Source organism: Elgaria multicarinata, chromosome 4 (assembly GCF_023053635.1).
Source record: "Elgaria multicarinata webbii isolate HBS135686 ecotype San Diego chromosome 4, rElgMul1.1.pri, whole genome shotgun sequence".
NCBI lineage: Eukaryota > Metazoa > Chordata > Lepidosauria > Squamata > Anguidae > Elgaria > Elgaria multicarinata.
Window position 1 is genome coordinate 46,303,468 of NC_086174.1, and position 12,400 is coordinate 46,315,867.

At 42.1% G+C, this 12,400-nt stretch overlaps 1 protein-coding gene across 1 annotated transcript in view; it reads right to left on the reverse strand.

The window, feature by feature from the left end:
• DNAH8 (dynein axonemal heavy chain 8) overlaps positions 1-12,400 on the reverse strand; it is a 154,984-nt gene that overhangs the window by 66,441 nt on the left and 76,143 nt on the right. Inside the window, exons 44-49 of the mRNA XM_063125403.1 lie at positions 11,224-11,358; positions 6,782-6,943; positions 5,481-5,727; positions 4,221-4,462; positions 2,813-2,953; positions 2,328-2,565 (exon numbers count right to left, since the gene is read on the reverse strand). Of these exons, the coding sequence (XP_062981473.1) occupies positions 2,328-2,565; positions 2,813-2,953; positions 4,221-4,462; positions 5,481-5,727; positions 6,782-6,943; positions 11,224-11,358 (1,165 nt within the window). The remainder of the gene's footprint in view (positions 1-2,327; positions 2,566-2,812; positions 2,954-4,220; positions 4,463-5,480; positions 5,728-6,781; positions 6,944-11,223; positions 11,359-12,400) is intronic.

A 12,400-nucleotide genomic window follows, 5' to 3' on the forward strand; every position in this document is an offset into this window, starting at 1 on the left:
TGGAAGTGAAGTCACATAGAAAAAGTTACCTTGTAAAATGTGATCTGCTACCAATCTGCTCCACAATGGTCATGGAGGGGAGAATAGGGAAATATAAACATGGAGCTTCATGTCCACTCATTCTGCTTCTTTGGGGGATCAGGCCTTATGTGCAAAACTCAGCCATTAATGACCACACCTTTGGTGGTGAACTGAGGTCATTCATTGGGCACTCTATAGCAGCATTTAAACAACAATAAGACCATTTGCTCTCCAGCTGTAACAGTTAAAGCTAACATACATTGTGCACAAACCATTCAAATAAGCAATGGTGCATTATTTAGAGATGAGTTCCAAGACTGCAAATAAATATTACAGTCAGAGAAAGTAACAGAGTATGAATATTTATTTTGTAGATTTCTAAACCACTCCTCAGGACAAGACTCCAAGATAGTGTACAATTTAAAATAATAAACATAAGAACATAAGAAGAGCCATGCTGGATCAGACCAAGGGTCCATCTAGTCCAGCACTCTGTTCACGCAGAGGCCAATCAGATGTCGACCAGGGACCCACAAGCAGGATGCAGTGCAATAGCACCCTCCCACCCATGTTTTCCAGCAACTAGTGTATACAGGCTTACTGCTTCTGATACTGGATGTAGCACATAGCCATCAGGACTAGTAGCCTTTGATAGCCTTCTCCAGGAATTTAGCTAACCCCCTTTTAAAGCCATCCAAATTGGTGGCCATCACTACATCTTGCGGTAGTGAATTCCATAGTTTAACTATGCACTGTGTGGAGAAATACTTCCTTTTATCTGCCCTGTATGTTCCACCAATCAGCTTCATAGGATGACCCTGGGTTCTAGTATTATGGGAGAGCGAGAAAAATGTCTCCATATCCACATTCTCCACACCATGCATAATTTTGTACAAAAAACAAATACAATGAAACTCACTGGCTACCAATCCATTTCCAGGCACAATTCAAAGTGCTGGTTGTAGCCTATAAAGCTCCATAAGACTTGGGATCAGGCTATTGAAAAAGCTGTATTCTCTTAAACCAACCCTGTCTTGGTTTTAAGATCTTCAAGAGAAGCCCTTCTCTCTGCCATGGCACAATTAGAGGCATGTTTCAAGAAAACATGGGCAAAAGCCTTCTCAGTAGCTGCTCCCAGTCTCTGGAACTCCCTGCCAAGAGAGGCCATGTGAGCTCCATCTCTGTTGTCCATCTGCCACCAGGCAAAGACACTTTTATTCAGACAGTATTTTGGCATATAAACTGATTTGCTGCTGAAGTAGATTTTAATCTGGTGGATGCTGTTATTTCTTTCTTATTGGCATGTTTTTATTGCATATGTTTTTAATGTATTTTCTTCTGTGTTTTGATTATAGTTGTGTATTTTATTGTTGTAAGCCTTCTTGAACACCATTTGTGGTGGGAAGTTGGGATATAAATTTAATAAAAGAACATACAGTATCAAAGCACAAAGCCGCAGTAATCAGTTAAATCCAGCAGAAACTTTAAAAATACAGTAAGACCATCAATAAAACATGATAATTTGCCTTGTACTGAAAAGACATTAAGAGCAGTGCTTAGTGGGATTCTTTGAAGAGGGCATTCCACATGTGGAGTTCCATGACTCTGAAAGTCTTCTCCCTGGTCACCAATCATCTAATTTTAGATAGACAGTAAGAGCTATCTAGGAAAGGATCTGTATTTTGAATTGTGCTTGGAAATTTACTAGCAACCATTGCAGCTTTTCAAGCACTGGTAAGATGTGTTTCCTATAGCTAGTCCCAGTTAGTAGCCTAGCAGATGCATTTTGCATTAACTGGAAATTCCGAGAAAACTTCAAAAACAGCACCCTGTACAACACATTACAGTAGTTAAATCTAGAGGTTACCAGAGCATCAGTAGCTATCTTGTTCCAAAAGGGGTCATAACTGGTGCGCTAAGCTTAGTTGATGAAAGGTACTGCACACCATTGATGCCGCTTGGGCCTCTAGTGACAATGCTGGATCCATCAGCATACCCAGACTGCAAACGTAGTCCTTTAGGGTGAATGCAACCCCATCCAGCACAGGATGAAGACCAGCTTCCTAGTTGGATTCATTACCTGCTTAAGAACCTCCATCTTAAATGGAGTTTCAATTCATTGTCTCTTATTCAATTCACTCCTAATCCCACTGTAATTTCCCTTCTTTGGAAGATCCACTGATATCAGTGGCATGTGCTTTGCTGAAAAAGTGCTTAGGAACATAGTACAAAGTACATGCTCAGAATTGGTGGCTTGTGAATGTGAACTTAATTATTAAGAAGCATTGCACTGCTTTTTCACTTACCACAGTCACTGACATAGAACTCGTACATTGTCTGTGATTCACCTTTAGGGATTACTGGCAAATCTATTTTGCTTTCATGGCTTCTTAAAAAGGCTTCCAACTTATCCCTGCTGTCCAGCTCTAGGAGGGAACCTAAACTCCACATCAGGCCAAAGACGAATAATTTATGAAGATGTCCCAGACATACAATACCACCTTCTTCCTTTGAGGGTATCAAACCTTCCAAAAGATTAATGGACTGGAAATATTTTTTAAAAGAAGAAAAAATAAGAAAAATAAACATTGTGTAATAAACAAATGCAATATTCAATTAAATCAAAAGCTTGTTCACATAATACTTTTTTTCATGTACAAGGAAAACTGCACTTCTGTATTTAAGGTACCTGATATTTTGGAGTAGGGTTGTCAAGAAAAAAAAACTATCTTTATTTCTTTAATGATATAGTGCATTTTTATGAGCATGGAGACAATAGTAACGGGTATACCTGCATGATATAATTACATTCCAAAAGTTCCATTTTCGGAGAAAGATTTAATTTCATGTATGTATATGCTGCTTCAAACACTTTATCATATAAGCTTAGCAGCACGTCAGCTTCTTGTGGAGTGCGAGTCTTTAGCCAACCCTAAAAAAAAGACAAAAAAGCAGCATGCATAAAACATGCTATTCAATTTAAAATAAAGATGGAGGAGGAGGAGGAGGAGGAGGAGGAGGAGGAGGAGAAGAAGAAGAAGAAGAAGAAGAAGAAGAAGAAGAAGAAGAAGAAGAAGAAGAAGAAGAAGAAGAAGAAATTATCCCTATTAAAATGGCCTCCAATATCATCTGTATGCCGATGATACACAATTATATCTTTCATCTCCGGATCTTTCTCCTGATGTTCACGATCGTATCTCAGCATGTCTTTCAGATATCTCAGCTTGGTTGCTTCATCGTCGTTTGAAACTTAATATGGCAAAGACTGAATTGCTTGTTTTTCCTCCTAAACCTTCTCCTCATCTCCTATTCTCTCTTACTGTCAATAACGTTACGCTTACTCCAGTCAAGGAAGCTCATAGTCTTGGCTTTATATTTGATTCCTCGCTCTCCTTTATTCCTCATATTGAGACAGTAGCTAAATCCTGTCGATTTTTCCTGTATAATATTGCCAGGATTCGACCATTTTTGTCTGTCTCTTCTGCCAAGACCCTTGTTCATGCATTGGTTATTTCTCGGTTGGACTACTGCAACCTTCTTCTCACTGGCCTTCCTTCTTCTCACATCAGTCCGTTGGTTTCTGTTCACCACTCTGCTGCTAAGATCATCTTCTTGGCTCGCCACTCTGACCATGTTACTCCACATCTGAAATCTCTTCATTGGCCTCCAATTCACGTCAGAATCCAATATAAACTTCTCCTGTTGACCTACAAAGCTTTTCACTGTCTAGCTCCTTCCTATCTCTCCTCTCTCATCTCACACTATTGCCCCGCTCGTGCTCTTCGCTCCTCTGATGCCATGTTTCTCGCCTGCCCAAGGGTCTCTACTTCCCTTGCTCGGCTTCGTCCATTTTCTTCCGCTGCCCCTTACGCCTGGAACGCTCTTCCAGAACATTTGAGAACTACAAGTTCAATCGCAGCTTTTAAAGCTCAGCTAAAAACCTTTCTTTTTCCTAAAGCTTTTAAAACTTGATTTTGCTCTGACTTTATACTGCTAGTTTTACCCTACCCTGTGTCTGTTTGGTGCATTCTCTTCCCCTCCTTATTGTTTTATTATGATTTTATTAGAATGTAAGCCTATGCGGCAGGGTCTTGCTATTTACTGTTTTACTCTGTACAGCACCATGTACATTGATGGTGCTATATAAATAAATAAATAAATAAATAAATAAATAAATAATAATAATAATTAAAATGTACCTGCAATATGGGCCTCCAGGTGAGGGCAGAAGAACTGATATACACCATGCCCATTCTAGAAACTGTAGCAGGAGAAGCATTTTCAATGTTGTGCACTTCGAAGAGCAATTTGCAAGTAGGAGACATCGGAATCCGATCACCATTGGCTAAGGTGAGAGTCTTATTATCATCTAGCACTGAATTCAGATTCTCAATCCAAATTGCATCGACAGGGCCGTCTAGAACCAGAAAAATATTCTCACCTGGAAAGAAAAAGACCATTATTTAATCATCATTGTCATCATCATCAGAATGTGGTGCAGGGTTCTAGACCAGCTTTTTGCCAGACAAATTTGATTTGTACCTTCATGGATATGTTTGTTGTTTGTATGTTTAAGAAGCATTCAAACATATGATCTGAAATCTGTTGTCTGAAATTATATACTCTAGCAAAGGCAACACCATTCAAGTCTACATTGCGCAGCCCTAAGCCCTACTGGAATCAATGGGTCTCAATACTTAAATTTATTTACAATTGTATTGTATTGCAGGTACTAATTCTTATTTTCCAACATTATCCCAATAGAATTTTATGGACTTTATAAAACAGTAGCCTGCAATTACGGGAGTTTTATATTAAATGATTGTACAGGTTCCCATGTTATCTTAATTGCAGCAGTGAGAGAGAAACAACAAGAGAGAGAAATCCATACAGCAGCAAAGAGCGGATCTTTTTCAGTAAAATACTGATATAGTGTGATCATGCTGCCAATATCGGGGGGGAAATTTGGCAGGCCCCAAAAGGGCCAGATTTTCCCTGAGCTCCCAGTTTGGCTTGCATTTATGAGCTGAGCCAGAAACTTTCCCCCAAAATCTGGGTACTTGAGTGGATTCCCACCCACCCCGCTTAATATAATTGTTTATGCAAGTTGTGCATAAACATTTTGTGAACCGCCCAGAGAGCTTTGGCTATTGGGTGGTATAAAAATGTAATAAATAAAATAAATAAACAAATAAATTAAATAAAGTTCAGCAAATTTACAGCCGCAATTTGTGCAAATGTTGATTTTGAAGGGGGAAAGAACAAAAAAAAATTCACAAGCTGGCCTGTCTCGATACAGATTGAGTTGGGCCAGGCCACAGGTAAGTGAACTAGACTCTAGTGGGGAGGGGGGACGCTGCTGAAAACTCGGCAAACTTGACTGCCCCCCTCCTGGACAGATTCCTCTGACATCCCTACCTGCCACATCCACTATATATAACATACGATATTGGACATACCTTTCTTAGCTTTAAGGGTTTTTCTCCACAGTGTGGAAAAGATTCCATCTGTCCAGTCATTCGTTGCGGTGTCGAGTTTCCCGAACATCTGAGGAGCAGTAATGGCTTTTGGGTTCATACGCATTTCTCTGTGAGGATATCCGCATTCAGTCATCGCCCGCATCAACATAGTTATGACCATTGTTTTTCCAGATCCGCTTGGTCCAAGTGTCATCAACCCATGGCGTACTTTGGATGTTTCATACAACTAAAGTGGGGGAGGGAGAGCGAAAACAGTACAATATTTTGAGACATAAACCATTATTAGGGTTGTGTTCATAAAGCACTTCCTCCTGAACAGGACCCAAGTATGAAGGGATGGAGGGGACTAGCATATTTTACCATAGATCCTGACCTTGGTAGCATTAGGGAAAATAAGGTTAAATTAAAGGTTAAAATAAGGTTAAATTCTTGAGAACATTTATGCAAACTTATTCCTCTGTATCTGTGTATCTATGTTTTGTGTCTAATTGTGTGATGGGAAATTACCTGAATAAGGCTAGTCAAATGTGTAACTCCCTACGTGATATGATCTCTCAAGACCTACAAATTCCTTAGTTTCTGCTGGTATATCTTATTTTTGTAAGCCATTCTAAGAGGGTTTTTTGGATGAAGGGCAAGATAACAAACAAACTAGAATTTCCTCTGCAAAAACAGGAGACGTCAAGAGGCTGTGGCTGGTGACTGGTAGCAGATGGAAGTCATCATAATAATCAGGGAAATTGAAACTCCAGGAACGTACAGTGGGCATTGATAAGCTTTGCAACCCACCAAATGAATAACAGTGCAATCCTATGCATGCCTACAAAGAAATAAACCCCATTATGTTCAATGGAACTTACTCCCACATAAGTGTATATAGGATTGCAGCTGAAACAGGCAAGAAGACACCAATCATTCCTCTGTGTTTGTTTTAACAGACAAGCCCTTTTTAATGATTTTTTCAAAAGCCAGGATATTGTGGAATAAGGCATTTCACAAGCTTGCATTGGGCTCTGAGAAACAATAACTTGGGCACTGCTTCTGAATCATATGCACTTGCAAGGTACATAATTTTATATGTAAAATATTTGAGGTGCAGGAAAGTCCCCAGAGATAATTTGAACTCAAGGTGATAACATTGGCTGCCTTGAGGCCCAGTATTGGGCAAAACGCGAGATACAAATAAATATAATAATAATAATAATTCACAATGCAATATTTTATCAGCTTATTTTTATGTTGGTTTGTGTTACTGAAAGGTAACACGTTTTCTGCTGTACCTGTACCAGCTTGAGATTCCAAGGTGGGTGATTAATCAGTCCTGCCTCTTCAACCTGATTTGAGACTGCTGCCTGAAGATCAACATATGTATTGCTGTCCAGCACCAACCCTGGAAAGAGGTCATTGATAAGACTAAGAAACAGAGGCTCATCCTCATCTACCTGAAAAATAAAATTGTTAAAAGCATTAAAAAGTGCAAACATGTATTTCATTGGGAGCAACAGAAAATCCAAACATCTCATTGTTCATGGAAGTGCAGATATGATTACCAATCCAGATAAAATTAATTGTGCTGCCTAGAGAAATAAGTGAGACTTGCATTAGTTGCAAGAAACTAGACCTAATGAATTCAATGGGGCTTAAGCATCACTATTTTTTTGTGTTAAATCTATTTATCCAAATCCAGTAGCCAAATTTCTACGCGCAAAAGAGTATGCAAGTAGGCTGAGAAACACATACAATACAGAGGTATATGATAAACCAGCTAAATATTTCTCATGATTGTATAACAATGGAAAGGCTGACCACTTTTCCAGATTTTTACAGTCATGCAGATCAATCCTATGCATGTTTACTCAGAAGAAAGTCCCAATGGAGCTTACTCCCAGGTAAGTGTGCATAGGATTGCAGCCATAAAATCGTACTTGATATTATGTTGAGAATATACTTTAAAGAACATGGTTACAATTGTCCATTTTTTTGTCTTTTACAAAAAGCATTCCTGGGATGTCCTGACCCAAATTAGGACCATGGCCCCGTGGTTGAGAGAAACCTACCAAAAATCAATCCCAAGTGTTATTATTTGTCCTGAAGGTGCCTTCTATCATAGTTTTATTTAAAATTCAGGGTCCTTTTATTTATTTATTTATTTATTTATTACATTTTTATACCGCCCAATAGCCGAAGCTCTCTGGGCGGTTCACAAAAATTAAAATCATCATAAAACAACCAACAAGTTAAAAATACAAATACAAAATACAATATAAAAAGCACAACCAGGATAAAACCACGCAGCAAAATTGATATAAGGTTAAAATACAGAGTTAAAACAGTATAATTTAAATTTAAGTTAAAATTAAGTGTTAAAATACTGAGTGAATAAAAAGGTCTTCAGCTGGCGACGAAAGGAGTACAGTGTAGGCGCCAGGCGGACCTCTCTGGGGAGCTCATTCCACAACCGGGGTGCCACAGCGGAGAAAGCCCTCCTCCTAGTAGCCACCTGCCTCACTTCCTTTGGCAGGGGCTCACGGAGAAGGGCCCCTGTAGATGATCTTAAGGTCCGGGTAGGTACATATGGGAGGAGGCGTTCCTTCAAATAACCTGGCCCCAAACCGTTTAGGGCTTTAAATGTCAATACCAGCACTTTGAATCGGGCCCGGACCTGGACTGGCAGCCAATGAAGTTGTAAAAGGACTGGCGTAATGTGATCTCGCCAGCCAGTCCCTGTTAGTAAACGGGCTGCCCTGTTTTGTACCAGCTGAAGCTTCCGGACCGTTTTCAAAGGCAGCCCCACGTATAACGCATTGCAGTAATCCAAACGAGAGGTTATCAGAGCATGGATAACTGTAGCTAGGCTATCACTGTCCAGATAAGGGCGCAGTTGGTATATCAGCCTAAGCTGATAAAAGGTGCTCTTTGCCACTGAGTTCACCTGTGCCTCAAGTGACAGTTCTGGATCCAAGAGCACCCCCAAACTACGGACCCGATCCTTTAGGGAGAGTGCAACCCCGTCCAGGACAGGGCAAACATCACCTCGCCGGACAAATGAACCACCCGCTAACAGTACCTCCGTCTTGTCTGGATTGAGTCTCAGTTTGTTAGCCCTCATCCAGTCCATTACCGTGCCCAGGCACTGGTTCAGAACAGTCACTGCCTCACCTGGGTTTGATGAAAAGGAAAGGTAGAGCTGGGTGTCATCCGCATATTGATGACACCTCAGTCCACATCTCCGGATAACCTCCCCCAGCGGCTTCATGTATATGTTAAACAGCATAGGGGATAAAATAGAGCCCTGCGGAACCCCATGGCTTAGGAGCCACGGCACAGAGCAATAATCCCCCAGCACCACCTTCTGGAATCGGCCATCCAAGTAGGAGCGGAACCACTGCAACGCAGTACCTCCAACTCCCAGCTCAGACAACCTATCCAGAAGGATACCATGGTCGATGGTATCGAAGGCCGCTGAGAGGTCCAGGAGAACCAACAGGGTCGCACTCCCCCTGTCTCTCTCCCGACAGAGGTCATCCCACAGGGCGACCAAGGCAGTTTCTGTTCCAAAACCAGGCCTGAAACCCGATTGAAATGGATCTAGATAATCCGTTTCATTCAAGAGTGCCTGGAGTTGTCCTGCAACCACTCGCTCAAGCACCTTGCCCAGGAAAGGGATATTAGCTACCGGCCTGTAGTTGTTAACCTCTTCCGGGTCCAGATTAGGCTTCTTCAGGAGTGGTCTAATTACCGCCTCTTTTAAAGAGGCCGGCACCACTCCCTCTCTCAAGGAGGCATTTACAACCTCCTGGACCCAGCCGGCGATCCCCTCCTTATTTGATGTAATGAGCCACGAGGGGCAAGGGTCAAGCACACAGGTGGTCGACCGGACTTGGCCAAGCACCTTGTCCACATCCTCGGGCCTCAATAACTGAAACTCATCCAATAAAACTGAGCCGGACGGCGCTCTGAACGCCTCTACTAGTGGTGCTGCATTAAGTGTGGTGTCCAATTCATGACGAATCTGAGCGACTTTATCTTCAAAGTGCCGTGCAAACTCGTCACAGCGTGCTACCGAGGGTTCAACTATCTCACGCCCTGGCCCAGAGTGTAACAGGCCACGAACCACTCGGAAAAGCTCCGCCGGACGACACCGAGAAGACGCAATGCTGGTGGAAAAGAACTGCCTCTTTGCCACCCTCACCGCCACAGAGTAGGCTCGATAGTGAGCTCTAGCCCGTGTTCGATCAGACCCAGCACGAGTTTTCCTCCACCTGCGTTCTAGCCGTCTCCCCTCTTGCTTCATCGCCCTCAGCTCAGATGTATACCAAGGAGCTGACCGGGCTCTGCTCAGAGGGAGAGGACGCTTGGGCGCGATCGTGTCAACCGCCCGAGTCATCTCTGCATTCCACAGAGCGACCTGGGCTTCGACAGGAGCACCGGCCATATCAGCAGGAAAATCCCCCAGAGCCCTCTGGAATCCATCGGAGTCCATTAGCCTCCGGGGGCGGACCATTTTAATAGGCCCCCCACCCTTGCAGAGGGGAAAGGCCGCCGAAAGTCTAAACCTCAGTAGGAAGTGATCCGACCATGACAAGGGGGTAGATGTTAGTTCCCCCACTTCCAGATCACCATCCTCCTGTCCAGTCGAGAAAACCAGATCAAGTGTGTGTCCCTTTGCATGTGTTGGGCCGATGACATGTTGAGACAGCCCCATGGTTGTCATGGCAGCCATGAAGTCCTGAGCCGCTCCGGATACAGCAGCCTCGGCATGGAAGTTGAGATCCCCCAGAACCACCATCCTGGGGGTCCTCAACACCAGGTCCGAGACAACCTCCGTCAGCTCAGGCAGGGAGACTGTTGGGCAGCGGGGTGGACGGTACACCAGCAGAATCCCTAATCTGTCTCGAGTACCCAACACACAGTACAAACACTCCAGACCAGCACTCGACTGAACAGGAAGCCTAGAGAGGGAGATTGTATTCCTATAGACCACGGCAACCCCCCCTCCCCGGCCCTCGAGTCTGTGCTGGTGCTGCACCGAGTACCCAGGAGGGCAGAGCTGGGTGAGAGCAACCCCACCCAGTTCACCCACCCAGGTCTCAGTGATGCATACCAGGTCAGCCCCCTCATCCACAATCAAATCATGGATGAGGGAGATTTTATTCTGGACTGACCTGGCGTTCAGCAGCAGCACCACCAGACCCGAGAGCAAGCTGATATGGCCTTTTCAAGTAGTTATTTAAATTTAGGGTGGAGCTCATATTATTTAATGGCCTGGTTTGTATGTCATGGTCAACCTCAATCCTGGCTTTGCAATTGCTCTCTTCTTTCCTTTGCATGAGTGAATGGCCAGATCCAATCAAAGCTTATGTACAAACTGGAACTAGGGTTAAAGATTTCTAATTAAGCCAAGATTTGTAAGTCAATTTTAAATCATGTTTTAAAGCTGGATTCCAGACCTGGTTGTTTTTCAGCTTGCTTGAAGAGAGGAGCAAAGTAGCTGTAAAGGGGCTGCATGTGAATGCACATTGCTCATGCATATCCTGACTGAATAAGCCAGAATTTGATTTGATTGTCCGAACATGGCCAAGGAACACATGCCACATCTGAATTCTTAAATGAGTTTAGAATATCTTACATTTCTTTTTTTATTAGAAAAAAACATAATAGTCATTCAGAAAAAATCTTAGCAGCCACAGTTCACTGAAATTTTAAATAGACAGATCCTTACAAGTTTAGAGAGATTCATGTCTCTTAGCCCTCTCATAACAGTACTCATTTCACTGTCATCTGGCCTTGCTCTCTTCTGAGAACCAAGAGTCCTCAACACTGAAAGGATATTTCTCAAGCCAAAGTCATAATGAACCTAAAAATGAAAATGACAAATTTTACTTATCCAGTAATGAGTTGACTCTAGATTTTTTGGTTCCATCATGGCATGTCCAGAACTGTCAATATACATTGGAAAATCCAAATCCGGGAAATTAAAAGAACATTCAAAATGATTATATCAAAGCTCTTACGTACTTACTTAATTATATGTTAATGTTTTTATGCTGCCATACAGGGCAAAAAAAATCCTCTCAAGGTGACTCACAAAACATAAAACACATGTATAAAACATTTTAAACAGCAGCATAAAGCTAACTCAACCTAAACCACCAATTCACATAAAACATTTTACACAAATGAACATAGTATATTTATTTATTTATTTATTAAAACATTTGTATCCTGCCCTATATCTCAGAGCAGCGTACAGATAAAATCAGAATAATGTAAACATAATATACACAACTAAAAAAGTATTAAGTTGTAAAATTAAAACCAGTAGAAAAAAATTAAAAGCAATAAAAACAATTTAAACTATGTGTGACCATGGAGAATTTAGCCCTCAAAGGCTTTGATAAAGAGTCATGTTTTAACATGGTGCCGAAATGAAGCCAGTGTCAGCACCACTCAGGCCTCCAAGGGAAGGGTATTCTACAATCGGTGTGCCACACCAGAGAAAGCCCTCAGAGAAAGTATAAATTCAAAAAATCAATTACAAGCAGCATGGAACAAAAAGTCTTTAAGGCCCATTGGAAAATAATTAAGAGGGGCCAAATGTATATTCATGGGAGGAAGTTCCACAAAGATGGGGGCATCACTAAAAAGCCCGTCTCTTGGGTTCATCAATCTGCTTGAGTGTAATGGTGGCCCTCGGGGGGGGGGGGCATCCTTCTGGCCAATTTTAGGGTCCAGACAGGTTCATATGGGTGTAGGTGACGATTCAAATGACCAGGTTCCAAGCCATTTAAGGCAGTAAATGGAGCCACCTAGGCTGGGAAATACAAAAGTGTAGCTGCTAAAGAATAAGTGTTACATGCTCCAATTATTTTACCCCCATAAACAACTGAACAGCTGCA